General features: G+C 33.4%; 1 protein-coding gene across 3 annotated transcripts in view; it reads right to left on the bottom strand.

The window, feature by feature from the left end:
* LOC132746873 (solute carrier family 12 member 2-like) overlaps positions 1–25,685 on the bottom strand; it is a 109,047-nt gene that overhangs the window by 32,629 nt on the left and 50,733 nt on the right. Inside the window, exons 5-18 of one of the 3 annotated variants that reach the window (XM_060736152.1) lie at positions 23,955–24,065; positions 21,352–21,463; positions 20,568–20,695; positions 19,260–19,553; positions 18,282–18,389; positions 17,336–17,459; positions 16,357–16,458; positions 14,812–14,967; positions 13,927–14,026; positions 8,494–8,605; positions 7,744–7,887; positions 7,361–7,467; positions 6,872–6,993; positions 5,429–5,485 (exon numbers count right to left, since the gene is read on the bottom strand). In XM_060736152.1, coding sequence (XP_060592135.1) covers positions 5,429–5,485; positions 6,872–6,993; positions 7,361–7,467; positions 7,744–7,887; positions 8,494–8,605; positions 13,927–14,026; positions 14,812–14,967; positions 16,357–16,458; positions 17,336–17,459; positions 18,282–18,389; positions 19,260–19,553; positions 20,568–20,695; positions 21,352–21,463; positions 23,955–24,065 — 1,777 coding nt within the window. Of the gene's footprint in view, positions 1–352; positions 383–5,428; positions 5,486–6,871; positions 6,994–7,360; positions 7,468–7,743; positions 7,888–8,493; positions 8,606–13,926; positions 14,027–14,811; positions 14,968–16,356; positions 16,459–17,335; positions 17,460–18,281; positions 18,390–19,259; positions 19,554–20,567; positions 20,696–21,351; positions 21,464–23,954; positions 24,066–25,685 lie in introns of all 3 variants that reach the window. The other 2 variants (XM_060736159.1, XM_060736167.1) reach the window with 2 other exon arrangements.

Here is a 25,685-nt window from a genome sequence, read left to right as displayed (position 1 = left end):
AAACTTTTAACATTGAACAATGTAAAATGTAGGGAAAAAAGGAAGAGAAATTTCAGGACACTTATAAACATATGAGCCGCGTCACGACAAAACCAACATAGTGGGTTTGCGACCAGCATGGATCCAGACCAGCCTGCTCATCCGCGCAGTCTGATCAGGATCCATGCTGTTCGCTTACCAACTCTATTACAAGTAGAGAAACTGATAGCGAACAGCATGGATCCTGATCAGACTGCACGGATGCGCAGAATGGTCTGGATCAATGCTGGTCGCAAACGCACTATGTTGGTTTTGTCGTGACGCGGCTCAAATAATATGACAACAGTAAAGAGATAAGTGAGGCTCATCTTACCTTGCTCCCGCGAGGGAGTCCTCAAGAAAACTGTGTTGTAATAAAAACAATTATAATCAAACTGTCAAATAAACCAATCAAGACACGTAAAAGTAAACTTAAAAAGTCAAGCAAAATTAAATGTTTTTTTTTTTTTTTTCAATCAATTACACACATATAAATATCTTTTATTTTGATTGGGATTAAATCGCAGCGGCCGTTTTAACGTAATACTGAGATTTATGAACTGTTACATAAGCTGGTCAGGAAAAATGAGGCTCTGTCAAGTAGGGCTTATCAGTTACCTGACAGCCGAATATTTCCATCTGTGACAGCAACTATTTATTAATTGTTCATAATATATTATTAAAAAGTGTTACAGCATTTTATTATTACAGAAGCCTATGAATTAACCGCTTAAATCATAATGAGTGAATTGATGTCCCCCGATTATTATAAGCAACCAATTCTTTCATAAAAGCTCAAAAATGATGACACCCAAGTTACATGCAGGGTATGAATTGGTATTTCCTAGCAATGGTGCAATCACTGAAAAACCTAGTCTTTCTTACAAAGCATAGAAAGCTAGAGGTTTTAAAAAAATTGATAAAATCTTGAGATTTGTTTGTTTTGTTTGTTTAGGGTTTTACGTCACATCAACATAGTAAAGGTCATATCCAGCTTTATTGGTGGAGGAAGACCTCAGGTGCCCTTCCGTGCATTATTTCAGGCACGAAAGGGCACCTGAGTAGAACCACTGACGTTCCGTAAGCTAGCTGGATAGCTCTTGAGATTTAAAAAATCATGTATATAATTATTCAAGATGTAAATAAATTAGCCGCGTCATGACAAAACCAACATAGTGTGTTTGCGATCAGCATGGATCCAGACCAGCCTGCGCATCCCCACAGTCTGATCAGGATCCATGCTGTTCGCTATCAGTTTCTCTACTTGTAATAGGGTTGGTAAGCGAACAGCATGGATCCTGATCAGACTGCGCAGGCTGGTCTGGATCCATGCTGGTCAAAACCTCACTATGTTGGTTTTGTCGTGACGGGGCTCAAATATGAAATGTATGTTGCATCCAAAATATTTTCTGTAGAAAAAAACCTGCCATATGATCTGAAAACTATATTTCATTGATATACAACATTCCCTTAAAAAAAGTGTTGTTTATAATGGAGATTGATAAACTTTGTGAAGAAGTAGGTATAATTATTAGTTGTTTTCAGGATGGTTTCTACTACTTTTAAAAATATTACAATGGTGTCCATTATTTTCAGTATTTAAAGATGAATGACTTAAATTTCAATTCAATTTATTTGCAGTATTTCGATTTTCTTGAATTTCAAAATATCACTTATAAACTTTGATAGTCATTAAATGAAACAACAGTGGAACAACAACAGTGGCCTGTTGAACAAGAAAAGTAACTATATTTTTAATTAGAAAACAAGTGATAGTGAGAAAAATCTAAAAATAAACGGACAGTGACCTTGAGTAAATCTGGGTCACACACTTCAAGGTCAAAGTCATTTATTCTAAGAAATACTCATGCATTCTAAACAATTAACAGAATAATGAGCAGTGAAAAAAAAACTTTAAAAAGTGTAAAGAAAAATAATCTAAATTAATTAATGGAAGAAGTGTTTTTTTAGCTACCATGCATATTATTGAAAGTTAGAAAACATATAAACAAGTTAGCCAAACTTCTGACTTTAAACTTCCAACCCAACCCAATATAATTACAAGTCACTTGAAACACCTTTTCCTATTTAAACAAGCAATTATCATAGTATTGCAAGCAATCCATAAGTCCCCTACCGGTTAGAACCCTAGCAACATTCTGATGGGCCATTGGCCATTCAATTTTACCAGTGAATGAATGACATGAATGAACTTAAATCTTTAAAGTTTGTCTATATCACAGTAATGTGTTAAGTTTCCCTGCCTAGTAAGGAAATTATGTTTATACAACCTTGTCATATTATTACGATGTGGGATTTTAAAGTAAATCCTATAAGGAGTGAAGAAGTTGGAGTGAAAAATACCAATTTCTCGAAAAAAATCTAAGTTCAAGGGGGACATAATTCTGGAAATAGTCTTGCTAGAGTATTTAACCTTGTCAAAAATGTTGAGTGATAATAAGAAACATATATATGAAGTTTGAAGAAAAATCTAAGTTCAAGGGGGACATAATTCTGGAAATAGTCTTGCTAGAGTATTTAACCTTGTCAAAAATGTTGAGTGATAATAAGAAACATATATATGAAGTTTGAAGTAGCTACATTAGGAAATAAAGAAGTAATTTAAAAAAGACCTTTTTTTTTTCATAAAAATTCTAAGTTCAAGGGAGGAAATACTGCTAATTTTTGTGCTAGAGTTGTAAACCTTGTCACTTATGATGTGGTTGATGACCAGAAACTTATATTTAAATATTGATGTAAACACCTTAAGAAATAAAGAACTTATAGTGAAAAAGCTGAAAAAATTAAATCAGAAATCTTGAAATTCAGGCTATTTGTTGCCATAGCAACCAGAATTTTCAACATAGGAAGAAAAGAAAAAGATGTGCATAATCTCCAGACTGCCATCTACCCATATTTCAAGTTTCATAAAAATATTTTCAGTACTTTTTGAGTTATCACTGGATCCAGTTTATGTGTTAAATTTGCCATATTTTCAGACTATTTGTTGCCATAGCAACCAGAATTTTCAACATAGGAAGAAAAAAAAAAGACGTGCATAATCTCCATACTGCCATCTACCCATATTTTAAGTTTCATAAAAATATTTTTAGTACTTTTTGAGTTATCACTGGATCCAGTTTATGTGTTAAATTTGCCATATTTTCAGACTATTTGTTGCCATAGCAACCAGAATTTTCAACATAGGAAGAAAAAAAAAAGACGTGCATAATCTCCATACTGCCATCTATCCATATATCAAGTTTCATAAAAATATTTCCAGTACTTTTTGCGCTATCATGGGATCCAGTTTTGTGGACAGACGGACTGACGGACTGACAGACAGACGGAGGGTAAACCTAAAGTCCCCTCCGGTTAAACCGGTAGGGGACTAATTACAGATTGTAAGATGGCCATGATTCATAAAAGTGAAATATTGCAAGACCATTATACTTGTGGGGCACTAATTTTCGTGTTTTTCCGTGGATAGGTCAATCAACAAATTAAGGTCCAAGGAAATTTCCTTTCGTCTGCTGTAATATTATTTTGCATTAAATTATTTATATTAAATACCCTATGGATAAATAAACAGTCCATGAATTTAAAGAACCCACAAAAAATGTTCTTTCTGACAAAACAACGAAAATTTCATGTCCATGAAATTAAGTGAATTTACAGTAGGTCAATGATATACAATATAGGTTGATTAATTCTTAAAATCAACCCCCTCCCCCCTCAATTAATCCATAATTTGTGTATTATAGTGATCAATTAATAATTTATAAATAAATTGTATAAAGTCACCAAATTACAATGAAAACCTGGGAAAGCATCAATTAATCAGTAGTTTGTATATAGTAATCAATTTTATTTTGATACATGGGTAAGTGTTAATCAATAATTTGTGAAAAGTGACCAAATTACAATGTATACATGGGAAAGTCTCAATTTTTTTAATAATTTGTATATAGTGAAAAAAAAAATATATATACATAAACAGTGACCAACTTACAACTGATACATGGGATCAGGATTATTTTATATATGAGCCGTGTCATGACAAAACCAACGTTATGCGTTTGCAACCAGCATCGATCCAGACCAGCCTGCGCATCCGCGCAGTCTGATCAGGATCCATGCTGTTCGCTATCAGTTTCTCCACTTGTAATAGGGATTGTAAGCGAACAGCATGGATCCTGATCAGACTGCGCGGATGCGCAGGCTGGTCTGGATCCATGCTGATTGCAAACCCACTATGTTGGTTTTGTCATGACACGGCTGATATAACAATTTGTTTATAGAAGAACAACTTACAGGTATATATAATTATATATATACATATACTGTATGTGACAGGTATAAAGCAGAGATTTACTACACCTATAGTTAGATATGAGGGGAGGAAGTTTGAAGTTGTGTGTTAGTTAAACAAAATTTGAAAAAGAAAATCTAACAAAGATTATTTCCTCTTCAGGGTCCACAAGCATGCTCCAATGTGCAGAGCAATTAATAAGTGTTCCACTAACAAACAAAACCATGCTTAGTAAAGCTAAAAATGTTCACCATTTCCTGGATTTGCAGACAAAAAAAATTAAAAGAAAAAAATTCATTTTTTTTTTTACAGTGAAAGTGAAATAAGCTCTTTTGTAACGTAAAAATATCCATGATTCTTGTCATAACTATATCAGATCAAAGAGTAAGACACATAGAATCTGATGAAAATGGCAGGCTAAAGCAACCAGTAAACAGTTCCAGCAATAAGCAATGGTAATTTCATGATTTTATACCACATTGTTGTCAAATAAAAAAATTCTTGGATAGTCTGTTTTAATTTTTTTTTTTTTTTGTGGCAGTCATTTTTTATTTATCACATGCAACAAAGAGTGTTTCCTAAATTTTGAGGCGGCAAAATAATGGATTAGAGATAGTCATTTTAGCCTCCAGTCACCTCTTAATGACAAGCCTGTTCCAGAAACTCAAATTTTTCACTGTTTACTTGTACAAAATGATCTATAGTTGGATACACATGACAGCAATTTCATTTTGTTTTATTTCTCCAGGAAGCTTGTAAAAACTATAAGAACCAATTATAAAGTACAATAAATGCTGTAAAACATCTTCTAGCTAAGTCCACAGCAATGAGCCACCTGTTTGCTGGCAAGCTATAAATTAAGACCGGTTTAATAAAAAAACTTAAAAATTTTTTGCTCCTTTTTTCCTCTTGGGTAAAGGGTAAGGAAACACAAATTTTTCATATTACCATGGTGTTAATATAAAGACATAATGAAATATTAACACTTCATTTTCCGACACAATAATTATTGCCCCTCGACCATCGATTTTAGTGACAAAAAGCTGCATGTTATAACAGTATATAAAGCTGAAGTTTTTCACATTGTACTAATCTCACCAAAGTGTGCCATTTTCCTCTTTGGATGTGACTTCAACACAGGTATCTCATATCTCTCTTATAGTGGAAACATTTCATCATTAGTAAAATTATACCATTTCCATACAAAACATTTCCTAGAAAAGGGCCCATAACTACATGTATGTGTCTTTTTAAAATACACATAAGGTGATCATCTTTAAAACAAGGGTCATATCTCTTGGAGTCTGTGAAATAAACATAACCTGAAAATTTTTTAAGCAAGGGCCATAACTCATTGTGTTGACTGTTTTTGTGTATTCACAAGTCAAAAATCCTTAAAACAAGGGCTATAACTATAAGTGCTTTTTAAATAACCATGAGCTTAATAACCTCAACAGGAGTTTCATAACAATGCAGGATGATTGTGTGCACAAAGAACAAGAATATCAATTACACCCATTGATAATTCATGATGTTGCCCCCCCCAATTTGTTTGTCTGGTTTTTACGCCATTTTCCACAGACTTTTGGCCATATCTTGTTGATCTGTTTACCTTACCGGTTTTTCCCAGATAAGTCATCAGTAATTTACTAATTTCCTCGTAAGTGACCGATTACTTATCACACATGATTTCTGAATCAGCAGTGAGAGGACAAATTACTATAAGACTCAATGTCAAAGATCAATAGCAAATGAGGAATTACGCACCATCTGAGGATCAAACCAGTACTCCCTAGATCACTAATATGATAATGCGATACTCTCCCTATTAAGCTAAACAGGTCAGTTTATCACCCAAATGGTTAGATACTTTCCCTATTGTACTAAATGGGTCAGTTTATCACCCAAATGGTTAGATACTTTCCCTATTGTACTAAATGGGTCAGTTTATCACCCAAATGGTTAGATACTTTCCCTATTGTACTAAATGGGTCAGTTTATCACCCAAATGGTTAGATACTGTACTAAATGGGTCAGTTTATCACCCAAATGGTTAGATACTTTCCCTATTGTACTAAATGGGTCAGTTTATCACCCAAATGGTTAGATACTTTCCCTATTGTACTAAATGGGTCAGTTTATCACCCAAATGGTAAGATACTTTCCCTATTGTACTAAATGGGTCAGTTTATCACCCAAATGGTTAGATACTTTCCCTATTGAGTTAAACAGGTCAGTTTATCACCCAAATGGTGTGATACTTTCCCTATTGAGTTATACAGGTCAGTTTATCACCCAAATGGATCATGTAGAAGTCTATTGAAGGAGCCACTTTATGCATTAGATTATTAATATTAAGGTTTTATGAGAATCATACAGTAAATGCAAAATAAGACAAGACATTTCAGGGACCATAGAGATAAAAGATCGGGAAAAGACTGGCAACTATCTACTCCACTGAAACATTTCAGGGAGCATATAAAATGTCGGACCGATCATTAGAAGATTGGTAAAAGTAAGATAAATGTTATTTAATTTTACCATCGTAATTATTTTCATCCTCCGGAGGTAGATTATCTTCGTCCAACGGTTCCTCTTCCTCCTTGTACAATCTCTCCGGGGTACGCAACACGCCAACGCCAAACTCGTAGTCAAATGCATCACTGTAGTAACAACAAATTTTTACATGTATAAGCATCTTAATTATGGCCATATCGATTTAGCCATATTAATATATCAATCATTATTCAACATTTGTTTCAATATCAATTACAAATCTGATACTCTCTGTAATGAGCTTAGCCAGTGACAAAAAAACATACATACAATACCATACAACTATTATACTTGTAAAATAAGGCACTTCAAAAATATAAAAATACTAAGTTTTTAAAAAAAACAACAAAAAAACAATTTCTCTCCATTTTTCTTTAACAACAAAAAGCTACACTAAATATAATCTCCTGAAGTAAATTATAAACATGTGGCAACTGTTGCCATGGTAACTGTTTCCATGGTAACAATACATACTGTATAACACTGAAGTAAGCATCCATAGCCTCTGGAGACTCGGTTTTCCACGTTGACTTGAAACCCATCATGAGGATGTTAGGCTTTAACTTTCCTATACCAACATTCTGTAAATAGAGAATATTGAACGATTTAAAATACAAAATTAATTGGACGAGTTGAAAAAATCATTTGATGCGAGCCTTTGGCGAGCATAATGTTGTTTTATTCAAAAGTTAAACAAATATTGCTTATTCAACAAAAACAGGATTTCTGACTTAAATTCTACAAATAAAAGTTTGTTAATCAAGCCATAAGCTAACTTCCAAATGCATTAACCCAGTGGGTTAAATCTTTTAATTTGTAAAACTGCAGGAAAACAATAAATAAAAGAATAATCATACCTGCATTAAACTTCTAGCACCTTGTCTAAAATCTGGGGCAATTGTTACACTGTAGAATGCCTTTATTCTCCTTTTTGTCAACCATTTGTTCACATAACCTCTTCTAAACCGACGGTACTCCTTTAATGCATCAGAATGGCTACCCTAGGAACATCATAAAATTACCATATCAGTTATATATCGTATTATCATGTATTGGATATATTTTACACCATGTTATTGCAGAATCCATCCATCCATTAAATAACCAATTTCTAAGTTTTCTGTAGTTTTGAAAACTACACCAAAATTGTTTCCATTGAATTAACTTTGTGATCTAGATTTTGACCCAAGATAAGCTTTATTCTTACTTTACAGGGTTCTTTTTATGTAAAAATTTATGGAATCATATAAATCAACATGTTCTTGGCAAATCTATAAAACTCATACTATCATTACTGTATATTTTTAGTTATAAAGATTGTTGACAGGTTATATGGCCCTATATAAACGGCTATTTGTAAATATAACCCGAGCCGCTTATATACGGCCATATAACCTGTCAACAATCTTTATAAAGAATTTATAATACAGCAAGCATCATTTTTTAGAGAAAAAAGTAAGATTTCTTCATGAATCGACAACAGCCGTGTATATAAAACTATATAAACGTCACGATTATCCAATGAAACATGACGTTACAAACGTGCATTATTATATTACCTGTAATATATGGCCACACACCATCAAACTATGAATACTGTATATTACCTGTAATATATGGCCACACACCATCAAACTGATCTTCTTTGTTAGAGAGTTAACAAAATATACGAGTTCTGGACGGTTACAAGGAAAACCTGTGAGCACCAATACCTGTGGTCTGAAAAAAACAACAACAGAACAATCTTACATATGTACAACTGAATATTATGACGATATCCCCTCCAAAAAAATTGTTAATTTAAACCTATGTGCCACTAAATTTATTGAACTCTAAGCCAGCTGTGGGCGAACTTAAGTTATCGTAACTCTAGTTTGAACATAACTTTTTGCGTAAGCAGAACTTACGTACTTATTTGCGTTTCACTAAACTTTCTTAGCTACGCATTTGCATAAGTTTAAACATAAAGTAATGCTCATTTATTACTGGCGTAAATTGCACATTCTGTTTAGTGAAATGCAACTAACGTAAATTTACGTTTTGTATAAGTCCAAATTTACGTTAAAAGATACGCAAAACTTACGGAATGTTAGTGAAACTCTTGCCTGCACTATAAGCTATTCAGTGCGTTTTTTGAAATTTTCCCTGTAAACGATGAATGGATTTTGTCTTAATTGAAATATGGACAAGTCATTTAAGATATTCAGCATAAAAAGGATTAAGAAAAAGTGCTGAAGGTAAACAGCTCTATACTGATACTGCAATTTTCGCAAAAAGGAACAAGAGGGCCATGATGGCCCAGAGGTCGCTCACCTGTATAAAAGCTCTAGGTCATTGGGTTTTTTTAAAAGAAGATTTTTTAAGTTTTTACTATACACATATAGTTAAAAACAATGACACCCCTGGGGCGGGGCCAGTTTTGACCCCAGGGCTTTTATATGAACAAACTTTGTAGACACTCACTAGAAGATGTTTCATGCTTAATATCTAAACTCCAGCTATTTGGGTTTTTTCAAAGAAGATTTTAAGTTTTTGCTATACACATATAAGGAAAATCAATGACACCCTGGGCGGGGCCAGTTTTGACCCCAGGGCTTTTATTTGAACAAACTTTGTAGACACTCACTAGAAGATGTTTCATGCTTAATATCTAAACTCCAGCTATTTGGGTTTTTCTAAGAAGATTTTTTAAGTTTTTGCTATACACATATAAGGAAAATCTATGACCCCCGGGGCGGGGCCAATTTTGATCCCAGGGCTTTTATTTGAACAAACTTGGTAGACACCCATTAGAAGATGTTTCATGCTAAATATCTAAACTCTAGCTATTTTGGTTTTTTCAAAGAAGATTTTTAAGTTTTTGCTATACACATATAACGTAAATCAAGGACCCCCTGGGCGGGGCTAATTTTGACCCCAGGGCTTTTATTTGAACAAACTTTGTAGACACTCACTAGAAGATGTTTCATGCTTAATATCTAAACTCCAGCTATTTGGGTTTTTTCAAAGAAGATTTTTTAAGTTTTTGCTATACACATATAAGGAAAATCTATGACCCCCGGGGCGGGGCCAATTTTGACCCCAGGGCTTTTATTTGAACAAACTTGGTAGACACTCATTAGAAGATGTTTCATGCCAAATATCTAAGCTCTAGCTCTTCGGGTTTTTTAAAAGAAGATTTTTTAAGTTTTTCCTATTGGTTGCCATGGCAACCAGAGTTTTTAATGGAATTTAAATTTTTGAACAACTTTGAAAGGGGTCCACCTAAGGATCATTTCTGTAAAGTTTGGTTGCAATTGGCCTTGTGGTTTAGGAGGGGATGTTGTTTGAAAAGTTTGACGCCATTTTTTTAAGGACGCACGGACGCACGACGCATGAGCTAAAAATAGTCCCTTGTCCGGACCTAATACTAAAAATAAGTGCTTCCAGCACGTACATGTATAATGCCAATCATCAATTTGTGACATCTTAGTGCAGTAACGTGTTAACTCCTATTAAACTATATGAGTTGTTAACACATTACTGCACTGAAGATGACAAATTGTTGATTCAGACATAAAAACAAGACTGTCAATAATATATTTATATTTCATTAAACTTGAATGTCATTGATTGCCTAAGAGAAAAATTTGTTTTATTCATAACATAAAAAAGATTCTTTTATGAGACTAAAAATATGTTATTAAAATACATTATAAAGTTATTACCAAGCCCTGATGTAATGCAAAAATTTTCAGTCATTAGTTTAAAAATGTTATTACTGGTCTTTTACCATTTATTGAAACATTTCCAGTAATTGAAACATTTCCATCAAAATATTTCTATTTACTGAAAAAAATTTCCATTTATTAAAACATTTCCATGTTTCAAAATTTTTTCATTTACTGTAAAGTTTCCATTTATTGAAACATTCCCATTTACCAAAAGATTTCAATTTACTGTAAAATTTTCGTTTATTGAAACATTTCCCTCCATTTATTGAAATATTTCCATTTACTGTAAAATTTCCATTTATTGAAACATTTCCATTTATAGAAATATTTATAGACATATCAAGACGATAAGTATACATTATGTATTACCATATTTGTAAATTAAAGAAATATATGTAGAAAATGTAAAAAAAATCTGTTTATAATTGACCATATACATGATGAGAAAATGAAATAAATATGAAATGTAAAAAAAATATATATATATGTACACGTACATGAAAAAATAAAAATCAGGGTTCTGGGTCAATGTTTCCAAATACATTTAAAGAGCATGAACAGAAATACAGCAAGGGTGTTGGATTTCTACAAATTCAATAAAATCTGTTTTAAGTAAGTAGCTCAGTTTCAATTTCATATTAATATCAACTTAATATTAATTATACAAAGAATATTTTGTATCTTTAATCTTAAATTTCAAAATGGATCATGTCTCACCAAAGAGTGAAATATAAAGATAAATTATCATAGCAGTGAAAAAATATGCTACATGATTCCAGTATATAACTGAGAAATATGGAACATTTTTACTCTGTAGTGAGATATGAAAAATATTTTCACTCTGAAGTGAGATATGAAAAATTTTCACTCCAAACTGAAAAACATAACATTTTCACTCTGCAGTGAAAAACTTTTTCACTCTGTAGTGAAATACGTAACAATTTCCCTCTGAAGAAAAAATACGAAACATTTTCGCTCCAAAAAAAAAATGATAACACAATTTTTTTACTCTGAAAAGAGATATAAAACATTTTAATTCTGAAGTGCGATATGAAAAATATTTTTACTCTGAAGTGAGGTATGAAAAATATTTTCACTCTGAAATGAGATATGAAAAATATTTTTACTCCGAAGTGAGGTATGAAAAATATTTTCACTCTGAAGTGAGATATGAAAAATATTTTTACTCCGAAGTGAGATATGAAAATTATTTTCACTCTAAAGGGAGACATGACCCATGATTTTTGAATCTGTAAAGAGAGATAAATGTCCATTAGACTTGATGTTCAAGATCAACTGTCACAGAGAAAATTAACCTCACCCAACAGGACCAGCCAACCCCAGGATTACAAATATGATTCTCTCCCCTACTGAGCTAAACGAGCTGACACATATCAGTTATAAAATTAAAATGAGCCAACATAATGTTGATCCATGCTGTTCGCTATCAGTTTCTCTACTTGTAATAGGGTTTGTAAGCGAACAGCATGGATCCTGATCAGACTGCGCGGATGCGCAGGCTGGTCTGGATCCATGCTGGTCGCAAACCCATTACGTTGGTTTGACGCGGCTCAAATATCTTAACACCAAATGAAAGATGTAAACATTAACCTAGTCTAAAGCAATGGTTAGCTGCCTTATTATCTAGAAAATCACACTGACTTTTAAATATACTTACACATAAATGTACATTAAATGTTGACACGTTTTGTTTTTTTATTTAGATATCTCTCAATTATTAAAAATATTACAAAATGCTCACACAATAAGTTTCTAGCCTAATCTCATGGATGAAATTTTACACTTCATACTAGTTAAAAACTATTATCTACCTTCCAAGAAAGATTATTTGGAAAAATGTTTGCTTGATGTGATTATCATATGGCTTCTATATGGTGCCCATACCTGTATTATTTATTTCAGACACAGACGGGAACCAGAGTGGAAAAGATTTATGGTGCCAATCCATGCTTTATTTATTCCAGCCACAGATGGGAACCAGAGTATTTAGATTTATGGTGCCCATCCATATATATTTTAGGCATAAACCGGGATCACAGTGGAAAAGATCTATGGTGCCCTATTCCCTGCATTATTTTTTCAGGCACAGACAGGAACCTGAGTAGAACCACAGATCTTCAATAAGCTAGCAGGCTAGCTTCCAAAATTGAAATTACTGGAATCCACACTGCGGTGACGGGCATAATGTATGAATTTGGCAACCAGAACCATTCAGTCAGTGTGGCCCCTCTTCATAAATGGGTGTCTTATGGTCACTTCTTTTATATTTGTTGTATAACTCCTCTTATATTTGGTAGATATCTCTTATATCTGGCAGATATCTCTTACATTTGGTACAAGTATTACTTCTTTTACATTTTGCATTAGTTAAAAAAAAACAATTTGCTACAAAGTTTCCTTCCTGTTGCATTTTTAAGAGAATTAAAATCTCACAATGGACTAAATGTTACGTCTTAATCTAGCAATTTCACACATGAACTAATCGTTACATCATCATTTAGCAATCACACATGAACTAAATATTATACTTTGTTACAGATAATGTTAGAGGTTTGAAAAGTAAAGTTAGTACACAGCAAAGTAGTCTCAGTACCTGCGCCTCATGTCAACATCATCTTACCTCTAGGGGAAACAAACAAAATAATAAAAACATATATACACAATATCAAACAGAAACACAAAAACATATCATAAACAAGAGCTTTCGGTAGAACAGCATGCTCAAAATTCTCAGTGCTTGATAGCAAAACAAGAGCCTGGATAGTGTAGAATTTTCAAAAAGGGCCATAATTCTGTCAAAATTCATGTTAGTTTTACAGGCCTTAGAGATTGACCTCCTATTATGCTATCAAATAACTGTGTGAAGTTTCAACCCATTCCTTTCAGTAGTTTTAAGAGATACCAACTTGCTTGCAAACACTTAACCAGTGTGACACTGATGCCTTGGTGAGTACAATAGCTTTCCCTATTCTACCAATGGTCATGCTAACAAGACAATCAACAATAATTATCAGTATCATCACCGGCCTAAATGAATACTAGACTTTGTTTTTCTACATTAAATATAAGTTTGGCATAATAGACATTTACATTCTGTTTTAAGAACAGTATCTTTAAATCTTAAAATTTTGTGTTATCTTAGATTATGTCACCCACCTTAGTGGAAGTATGATAACAACTTATTCAAGGTTTTCAATTTTGTGTTATTTAAGATTATGTAATCCATCTTGGGTGGCCTTAATTGTAGAAGGACGGTAATGATCCAACTTGGGTATGTTAAGTAGAAGGAGTATGGTAACAACTTACCTAAAGTTTTTTATATGATCTTCAGTTTGTGCTAGTTTTAAAGTTGCTGTTAACGCACCTCTGTAGACATGTGCCTGCGTAGATGATCCCCAATTTACATCTAAAATAAAACATTTACCAGAAGTGTATAAAGGTAATATAAAACATCTTGATTATCGAATAAAAATCAATGTTACAAATTATACCAGTGTGATAAATATAATTTCTTTAATAACGCTATGCTTTAGGATCTGACAGTCACCAATAGGAGGTCATCTTCTCCTGACCTTTCAATCAGCCAATCAGCTAGCATTCTATTTTTGAAAGGGCATCAATTCTATTCTTAACTGTTGGGAAACCAAATATGCATGTGTTATTTTCACAACATCAAGATATAACCCTTGGGAAAAAAAAGTGGTACACAGTCATGTAAAGTTATAATAAAAAATTTTTTCGTAACCAAAAATCAATGTCATGTTTTACCACCATTGATAATTTATCAAAAGCCTCTTTGATTGGGGGGCTTAAAAAATAGCATTATTAAATGGAAGGCAGATCAGAGTTGGTGTTGCTTAGAATAAGACCTGAAATACAGTCAAAATCAAAATGTACAGTTTATTTATATTTCTTGTGTCACAGCAACACTGTAAAGGTCACATAGCCACCTTTTAGCTTTACTTGTGTTGGAATACCTCAGATCCCCTCTCTTTGCACAAGTAAGGACCCAAGTTGAACCATCTTGATTTCCTAAGCTAGCTTAACAGCTTCCTCATATAAGACTCCAAAAGTCCCCAGATTGGATTTGAACCCACAGAAAGTGATTTGAGGACAGCAACAACCACTTCACTAATTGCTTAAGAAAATACTTTTTAAAGGATATAAAATTATACAAAGCTGCATACTGACCTGGTTTTCTGTAGTGAACATACACAAAGATGGCACCAATCACACCAAATGTAATAAGAGCTGTCCACCAATTAATTATAAACATTACTGTGACACAGAGTAAGGCACCAATTAGACTTAACCACATGTTGTAATACTTGAATGATGGTCTCCAACCTGTAAAATCAAAATTTCATACTGAATTTCAATAGTGGTGTACAACCATAATTTATAAACACTTTTTTTTTAGAACCGTATAACCTCTGTACAGCAACACCCTTTTTGACACAGAGAGGTATTGCACTAAAAAGGTAAAATTTATTATGAAGCATAAAAAAACAATGTAATAGTTGTTGTAAAAGAGGTGATAACTTTACAAAAGGTTGCTCTGCCGAGGTTGTACTGTATTTCTTTTTGTTCCTTTTAAATTTTTTTTGTTTTTGCTTAGGTTCTGAATAATCTGAAACTGTTAATGGTCAAATGATGACAAATCAGATTCAACAATAGTGACAAAAACCATTTAGAAGGTGATAGTGATTCTTACTATACTGTGACAACTGCATATGAACATCAGATGAAAGTAATTCTCATTATAAGTAAATTTCATACAAAGATGCATAAGCAAATTTCACATTTTGTGAATTTTCCACCCACTAAAACTCTGTTACACTATAAGTTATAAAGATTTTTGACATGTTATATGGTCCTATATAAACAGTTGTTTGTATGCATTGTAAACAACTGTTTATTGCGGCCATATAACCTGTCAGAAATCCTTACAACGAAAATATGTGATACAGAAAACTTCCCTTCTAGAGAAAAATTTTTTAATTTTTTTTGGATGAAATGAAAGCAGCCTTGTATATAATTCTATATAAACATCAGGATCATCCAATGGAAAGCGATGTTACAAATGTGCAGTATTAATAATAACATATATAAATGGTAAATTGTAAAGGTTCTCTAAAGATTTTGCAGCAAGATGCCAGCCACTTCATAAACAAGTGAGCACCCTAGTAGAACCACCAACCTTCCCTAAACCAGCTGAAAGATGCAAAAGTCACTGGCAAGATTTGAACATGAAACAGTAAGGGGAAAGTGGATGTGAAGTCAGCAACCTATACCATTTGGCCATGGAGGCCACCTAGGTACAGCAAAACAAAACAAGTTAATGGTTAACTTAAAGGTACATTATGCCTCAGAAACAAATGAATTTTTACTTCTTTAGAAAGGGCAAACATGAATCTTATAATAAATTTTAAATAATCGTTTTTGAGAATGTTAGATGCTTGTTTCTGGAAGAAAGTAATGATAAATGTGAAATAATTTCTGATAAAGTAGCAGAATGTAAACAAAGTAGTATTTTGACTTCCATATAAAACACTAATTTACTATAACTTGTACTAATTGCCAAAATAAAACATATTAAAAGATGGTTCAGGTTATTGGCCAATAAGTAACATTTGGATACTAGAAAGGTATACCAAAATTAAAAAGCTTTTGAGAAATAAATATAAAAGCATTTCTGAGGCATAATGGGCCTTTAATACATAATTGGGAACATACCTGGAGATTTGGCAAGAGAGTTATCAAAACAGGAATAGTTAATTAACATATACGCCATCAGGAAGAAGTTGGAGATTATAGGGGCTATGGCGTTTAAATCTCCTGTAATATAAAGAAAACAATTAGTTAATACAAATAATAAATGCAAATCACAATGGATATTGACAGGGGCTAAAAATTCCGCTCATAGGTTAAAAATTAGTTAATAAAAACAATAAATGTAAATATCAGTAATATTAATATATATCAAAGGCGTTAAAAATTCCTTTGGTCTGTAGTATTTGATAGTAGATTCGGTCATAGGGCAAGTTAAATTTTTCAAATGCTTGTCTTATGGGGCTAGTTGTAAAATTTGATGTGCAAGTGAAAGCCGTTTTTGTTCAATCTAACTTACTTGTATGCCATTTCAAAATATGAAAATATGCAAATGTAAATTTATAAAGCCTGAGGGAGAGTAATTACTGACTGAGGAAGAAAAGCATTTTGCAGGCACTTGTCCTGCAAGACTTACAATCTTAAAGAATTTTCAACCCCTTATATAAAATGTTTCTTAAATAAAAGCAAATTTTCGAGTATGCATGTCAAACGTTTCTATCAATAAGAAGAGTTTTTTAGATTAAAGTATGCTTTTGAATTTATAAATAATGTTCTTTTTAGAATATCTTTAAAATAAACGTAAATTAACTTAGGAATTTTTACCCTCTATGTTAAGAATTAAAGCAGCATGCCTTGAGATTCATACATATTATCATGAAAATTTTGAAAATGTATTTAAAAGTATGATATTGTCAAGTGTGTTAATCACATAGTAGAAATATGATGATTAATACTGCAAAATCAGTCATTTATCGCAAATAACATGAAAACTATTACTTGTATCTTAAATCTTTTTTAAATTTTCTTGATATTTTCTGAATTTTGATTTTTTAAAAATATTTTGGCTCATCTGAAGGCATGTAGCTTTAATGCTACAACTTACCAATGAGTATAAAACCTAAACCAATGGCATAAGCTAGGACGTAAGCCCGTCTCGGGTTCTCGCCGTTTCCATAACCTTTCGCAAAAAATTGAACTTTGGGAAATATCTTGTCTTTACATACTGCCTGCGAAAAAACAAATATATATTTCTGTATGGAGAAATAAACAAGATATATAAATAGGTTCGATTTAAAAAAGACACAAAGACTGCAGGCAGTGTTAACATACTATTACAGTTTTAGTTAAGTATAGAGTGAATCCTTACCAACAACTACTTTATTTAAAACAATTCTACAAGGCTACATGTAACTATAGACTTCTAAAGAAAGCACCAGTCACTCCCTTCTTTTTACTCTAATTTATACAACATAATAATCTCTATTGCCACACCCAACATCATTGATAACTGATACCATCAGAAGTAACACATTTAATTAAGAGTGACTTTGCTCAGTTTGCTGTTGTTGTTAAGTTTTGTTAACTTACACTAACACTGTAACAGTGATTATGTCTATTATCCAGCTTTACTGGTGAAAAAGACTTCGAGTGGCCCTCTGTGTATATTTCAGGCACAAGCAAGCAACTGAGTAGAAGCACCGACATTCTGGGAGCTTGCTAAACTGATTTGCCACATAAGTTTAAAGTTAAAAGATCTCTGCAGAATTCCAACTCACAACAGTGAGGGATAAATGGTTTGTAGTCAACAAATTTAACCACTTAACCTCTCGGCAACAGGTGCCCAAAGAGAACAATTGATAAATGTTAGAATTGTTGCTACTCTGTGGCTACCTCACATCACAAAATTAGATATTCCTGGCTAAGTTTGTACCAAAAACAAAGATAGTGATTTCAAGCAAGCAACCTAAGTCTCTCCACAAGTAACGTCCCTTGATAACTTGTAATAAACCAAATAAGACAGAATATATAAACAAGAAAAATATAAATACCTGAAAGACTTTTGGCGCAGAGACAAGACTTGCGAGTGCCGACGACAAAGTTGCGGAGAAGATACCAGCTGTAATCAGAGGTCCAAACCCTGACATCATCTCCATAACCTGAAAATATACGGTGCAATTATAAAATATTCTATAAGAATATTGAGGCATCCATGGCCGGGTGGTTAAGATTGTTGACTTCAAACCACTTGCCCAACACAGCTGTGTGTTCGACTCCCGACAAGGACATTGGATTTTTTTCATGTGAGGAAGCTATCCAACTAGCTTACGGAATGTTGGTAGTTGGTTGGTTGATGTTTATTGCAAATATACAAGTATGAAGGTATGGGTTCAAATGAAGGAAATCTTGGTTTATTTGAATTGACATAAAATTTGGTGTCAGGGAAAGTGTGTCAGTCTTCTTGCTTACCCATTAATGACAACCATCATAATCATCCGGCCCTTATTATCATTTATTATATCACAGTATAATTGTAATTTGCTTTGTATTAATTTTCTCAGGCCTCATAATTATATTACAGTAAATCTAAAGACTAAATTCAAAATTTTGCAGACTGCAGTATTATCTCACACCTGTGCTGCTTTTACGACTAAATAAAAATTGTTATGCACTGTCTGCAGTGACGTCAGTTGTGTTATATAAACATAGCGTTAAGACGTGCTAGATGTTAACGTTATACTAAAGGCGTGTCAATAAAAAATGATTCTTTTTCACTACAAACAGTCTTTATTTTTGGTATGTGATAAATAGAATATTGAATATGGTGTAAGTTCATTACTGAATTTATTGAACTCGCCAGAGGCTTGCATAATATAAAGTTTTATTCAACTCATTCAATAAATTCAGTATTAAACTGACACTCATTCAATATCCACTATATCAGATAGCTTACTTAAATTTTCAATCCATATCCTTAATTCAACAGATAATTGGTAATTATATGTAATTAATAACAACACTGTTCGTACCTGATAATCATGGATTAATCCGTATTTACACTCCCCAGCCTCCGCGAGGCTACAATTCTGTATGTTATGGAAAGTATAAGGTAGTTTGGCTATCACTGTTGACATTGTAGAGTTTATTAATGACGGTATTTCCGTGGTAGAGGTTGTATTTACTGTATCAATTACCATGGCAACAAGTGGCCCGGTGGCGTCCCTCACTATACAGCTGCCTAGTAACCATACAACAGCAATATATGACACACTTGATATGCCTATAGCTATAAATGTTCCCAATGGAATGTCCTTTTGAGGGTTCTGAAACAAACAAACAAAATCTATCAAACTTTCACATTTCCCTAACTTTATTCTTTTTTTTGTTGGGTTTTATGTCACACTTACACAGAATAGGTCATATGGCGACTTTTCAGCCTAACTGTAACCCCTCTACACTTATTTCAGGCACTGAACCAGAGCCGAACCACCAGCGGTACGTAAGCTAGCTGGATAGCTTTCTCACATGTAGACTGTAATGACAATTGAGGGGCTCGAACCTACAGCAGTAAGTGGCAAGTGGTTTTCAACGACCTTAACCACTCGGCCACAGATGCCCCAACCTTTATTCTTTTAATAACAAAATGTAGCATACACCCACGCCACTGCTATTGTGACATAAATGTTAGCATTACACTATAACCTCATTAATGAAAACTGATATGTGGTATAAAGGATATTATATTCAAGCAGCTTCGTTACTGAATTTATTGAACATGTTGCTTAGATTTAGTATTGAATCTTCACGAATTCAATATCCTTTAAGTATGTGCTTGGGTGAGAATAAGTATGGTATTTTTTAATGGTTAAGACTCCGATTTGTTTTTTTCAAATACAAAAATTTAAATACCAACTAGTATAGAGCCTGGTCAAGATTGCATCAATTTGCAAGCTGACCTGGCTCTATACTGGTGTCAAAGGCTAGTCACTTTCGTTTCCAGTAGGTTAAAGGTTACAGGCATAATCATGCAGCCATTCTTGTCCTAACACTTAACCTTTAACCTTTTAAAAAGAATAAATTTGAGCCACGCCATGACAAAACCAACATAATGCATTTGCGACCAGCATGGATCCAGACCAGCCTGCGCATCCGTGCAGTCTGATCAGGATCCATTCTGTTCGCTTACAAACCCTATAACAACTAGAGAAACTGATAGCGAACAGCATGGATCGTTATCAGACTGCACGGATGCGCAGGCTGGTCTGGATCCATGCTGGTGGCAAACCCATTATGTTGGTTTTGTCGTGACATGGCTCTAATAATTTTGATCAACTGACCTTTAAATCCCCTGAGATATTGGCTCCAGCAAGAATACCCGTGGCAGCCGGGAAAAATATTGAAAACACAGAAAAAAAACCTTCCCCGTCACGGAAGTTCGGACCAAAATTGTCTACAAACACATCCGCTGAAATATATTAACATACAAAAATAAGAAAGGTAACAAAGTACAGGATAATTTTTAAATGTAAATCTTTTATCCTATGAGCAGGCTTCTTATGTAGCAACGACGTTGAAATATCTTTATTTTATTGTAAAGGACACTTTGACAGTGACTCAATAATAATTCTATATTATACTGTATTGTTTAGTGTGGGCCTATTGGTGTTTGTTACTCAGAACATCTATATTTCCTAACAGCAGTTATTTTTCATGACATGGAAGTATTTTGATTGGTAATTTGAATAGTGATTTACATTGATCAACACTAAACTGCTCAATGCAATATCTAAGTACATTTTCATTGGCACACCAACACAGGAAACACCAACATGGCGCCAAAAAGGAAAGATGATTTTGGTTTCCCTCGGGTGTTACTAACTTTAAGCAACACCAGGAGTCAAAATCACCTCACCTGCTGTAGCTCCGAGATGCATAGAATGTCACTCCAATTATTCATACCCATTAAGTTGCCTCTTACGAGCATGCAGTGTTAAATGGTGGCTGCAATTCTGATTCCTAAACCCGTAAAGGCAACCCCTTAGCCACAAGGGGAACCAAAGTCAGAAAATTGAACCAAAGAGAAAGAAGTTAATGACTACTTTTAATAGTTTTCATTCTTACCTCTATACCCTGTAAATCCCTTTGATAATTTCTCCTCGGTTGGTGGAAGAAAAGTTCCTATCACAAAGTTTAACATTGCTATCAGTAAAACACCTAATAATATAACCTGAGCCTGAAAATGTATAAAAATACACGAGTTAAGCAAAGTTTTATTAATAAAATAAAATCATTTATTCATACAGATTGTTTTCAAAATATTCACAATGAATTGTTTTCAAAATCTTATCTTGACTGTTCACAATGATATATCCATAAAACTAGAAATATTTGGCTGACACTTACCATTATGTGCTAATGTCCCGTGGACGGACATTATTGATTCGAGCATCCCTTAAAATTTCGTACTTATTTTTAACAAATAATTACTTGTTTTTCTTTCAACTCTCTATTTTAAACTAGAACTATCCACTTACTGTAACTTTTTCTTCTCATCTTCCTTACACAGTTAATGTATAACTATAAATTTTCCATCAATTTATATGTGTATATAGCAAATATAATACTGAAGGCTAGCTTTGAATTGCTCTAGAGAAAAGATACAACTTTGGCCTCCTTCCTAATTTCATTAACAATATTCAACAAGACAGAGTTTCTTTAGCATTTTTTTCACTAGCATCTAGCATTAACTCTTGTCACCTAAATCAATGTAAATGGCTATAAAATCCAGTATAAGAACATTACAGAAGCAATAACTGTAGCCTGCAGCAATTTTAATCAAGGATCTAGACTTATTCTGATTTCCCTCTCAATTTCATCAGCTATTTTAGACACCCATCTAGGACTTATCTAGGCTCCCACTCAATTTCATAATTTTTTTTTTACCAAACATCTAGGACTTATTCTAGTTTCCCCTTAATTTCATAGACAATTTGAACCAAGCATCTAGGGTTTACTCTAGCCTCCAACTCAATTTCTCAGCACTTTTATCAAGCATTTAGGACTTATTCTAGACTCCCTCTCAATGTCAAAAGCATTTCTAACAAAGCATCTAGGACATATTCTAGCCTCCCTCTCAATGTCAAAAGCATTTCTAACAAAGCATCTAGGACTTATTCTAGCCTCCCACTAAATGTCAAAAGCATTTCTTACAAAGCATCTAAGACTTATTCTAGCCTCCCTCTCAATGTCAAAAGCATTTCTAACAAAGCATCTAGGACTTATTCTAGCCTCCCTCTCAATGTCAAAAGCATTTCTAACAAAGCATCTAGGACATATTCTAGCCTCCCTCTCAATGTCAAAAGCATTTCTAACAAAGCATCCAGGACTTATTCTAGCCTTCCTCTCAATTCCATCAGCAATTCAATCAAGCATCTAGGCATATTCTTGCCTCTCTCTCAATTTCAAAGACAATTTTTACCCAGCATCTATGACTAATTCTAGCCTCCCTTTCAATTTCAACAGCATTTCTAACAAAGCATTTAGAACGTATTCTAGCCTCTCTCTAAATTTCATCGGCAATTTTGACCAAGCATCTAGTACTTATTCTAGCCTCACTCTCAATTTCTTTGGCACCAAGCATCTAGGACTCATTCTGGCTTCCCTCTCAATTTCATCCGCAATTTTAACCAAACATCTAGGACTTAATCTAGCCTCTCCCTCAATTTCATCAACAGTTTTAACTCAGCATCTAGGACTTATTCTAGCCTCTCTCTCAATTTCAACAGCATTTCTAACAAAGCATCTAGGACTAATTCTAGCCTCCCTCTAAATTTCAGCAGCAATTTTAACCAAGCATCTATGACTTATTCCTGCCTCCTCTCAATTTCATCAGAAATCTTAAAGCATCTAGGACTGATTCTAGCCTTATCAATTTCATCAGCAATTTTAACCAAGCATCTAGGACTAATTCTAGCCTCCCTCTAAATTTCAGCAGCAATTTTAACCAAGCATCTATGACTTAATCTAGCCTCCCTCTAAATTTCAGCAGCAATTTTAACCAAGCATCTATGACTTAATCTAGCCTCCCCCTCAATTTCATCAACAGTTTTAACTCAGCATCTAGGACTTATTATAGCCTCTCTCTCAATTTCAACAGCATTTCTAACAAAGCATCTAGGACTTATTCCTGCCTCCTCTCAATTTCATCAGAAATCTTAAAGCATCTAGGACTGATTCTAGCCTTATCAATTTCATCAGCAATTTAAACCAAGCATCTAGGACTTATTCTAACCTTCCTCTTAACTCCATCTGCAATTATAACTGGCAACTAGAAGGACTCAGCTACCCTCTCAGTTTCATCAATTCTAAACAAGCATCTAGGACTTATTCTAGCTGCACTCTCAATTTCATCAGAAATGTTTAAGCATCATAGACTTATTATAGCCTCCCTCTCAATTTCATTGGCACCAAGCATCTAAGACTTATTCTAGCCTCCCTCGCAATTTCATCAGCAATTATACTCAAGCATCTAGGAGGCCCCTCTACCCCCCCTGCTCAGTTTCATTAGCAATTTTCATAGTGCGCCTAGGACTTTCCGTGTCCCACCTCTCAATTTCTTAAGGGCACAGGAACTCTCAATTTTTTTTAAACAAATTTGGGGGAAAAAAACCCAAAAAACTTGAATGCTAATTTTAGCCTATTTTACACTAAATTCTAGCACTTACTCTAGCCTCCCACTCCATTCCTATTATTGCAATGGCAAGTAACAAGGTAATTGTTATAAAACCTATTATTCTAATATCATTCTGCTCATCTACCATCAATGCATTGTTGACCTGAAATAGAGATCAATAATAATATACACTCAATTGCAACTTATTACTATAATTAAATAACGTTAAGAGGTCATTAAGTGCAAGCACCTGCAAATTCTTAATTGAATTTCTCGGAATCAGCCACAGAAGTGTTCAGGGAATTATCGCAATGAGGTGAAAGATAGGCTACCATTGCCATATCATTTTATTATTTTATTATATCAATTGAATGGCTTTTCTCTTGAGAGATGACTGTTGCAAAATTTCCCCCTTTTATATTTCCATGCTGTACAGGAAATGTTTAACCTAAAGCTGGTCTAAAAAAATAAGCTTATGGCATAAATTCATAAATGATGCACTTTGAGTCATAAAAAAGTTTAAAGTTCAATCATTTGCAAATTTATTATATTGTTCTATATGCCTGCAGTCATTATAAATTTAAATATTCTTTATATAAAGCCCCAAAAATTTGCTTCCATTTTCATTATAGCATTTTATTTTTGTTGTTCTGTTACGGTTTTTTAATGGTATAATTCATTGTCCATATACATATATAATATCTTTTGCATTTTGGTCAATAATGAAGTTACTGATTTAGTATTTAGTGTGGAAAAGACAAAGTACTGCTTTGCTTATAAGTTTTGCTATTTTTTTGGACAAATTGTTTCACATTCAGTGCATTCACTTCAGGTGGCAAGCATCTATAGAAACATGCTATAATACAAATCCATTATTAATATATTTTAAAAAAACTCAGGTTTAACCCTGGCCCTATCTTCAGAGCAAAAAAATCATATTTATCTCTGAGGCTTACTTTGCCTTTAAAACAGGGCAAGATTAAGGGATGTGAATGATAAAATGTGCCAAATTTGAAAAAGTATATTAGTTTATTAACTATGTTAAATAGCAGGTTTTTTATGAATTCCATAATCAAGAGTTTGTGACAGAATTCACATTAGCCGTTATAAACTGTTTGGTACAAAATTTGAAACCAAAATGCATGTATCCCCATTCGAAGAAAAATTACCCCCATCATTTTGTCAGATACCTTACAGACTGACAGTCTCCTTTGATCATATTTCTTTGATTTCACACAAAAAAAGAAAATATTTAAACATAACCAGACAGCTGGGCCCAAACCAGTATACATTCCTTACAACTTTTGTTTTGTGGGTGGTTATAAATAAGATGAAATAAAAAAAAAGTAGACAACATTTTCAGCAGACGACACAATTTTTACCAGCATGCAACAGCCTTAATATAAATTAATTCATTAGTATACAGTGCATGTGCACCGACGTCATTTCTTCATCTTCATTACAATAGATTTGTTCACACAATTTTTAACTGATTACGTATTTAGATATGCAGTATTGCGCAACATTTTAATGTTTTAATCTTAAATCTGTCTTATTGAAATAAATCAGCTGGATTTTACGATGAAAATGACGTTAACAGGTCAGATAATGTCATCGCATCATCAAGAAAATTCACATAATTTATGTAAATTTCTTTACTTAACCGTTAAACAGCCTAATCTCTTAATTGAATTGGTTTATCTACCATTTTAAGCACAATCAATTATCAATTTTTGGGGACCATTATCAATTATGGGGATATCAATATACAAATGTTAAGTTA

This window comes from Ruditapes philippinarum, unplaced genomic scaffold (assembly GCF_026571515.1).
Source record: "Ruditapes philippinarum isolate M1 unplaced genomic scaffold, ASM2657151v2 ctg3082_1_1_1_1, whole genome shotgun sequence".
Lineage (NCBI taxonomy): Eukaryota > Metazoa > Mollusca > Bivalvia > Venerida > Veneridae > Ruditapes > Ruditapes philippinarum.
Note: the sequence above shows the minus strand (reverse complement) of the source record. Positions and strands in the feature narration are given on the sequence as shown.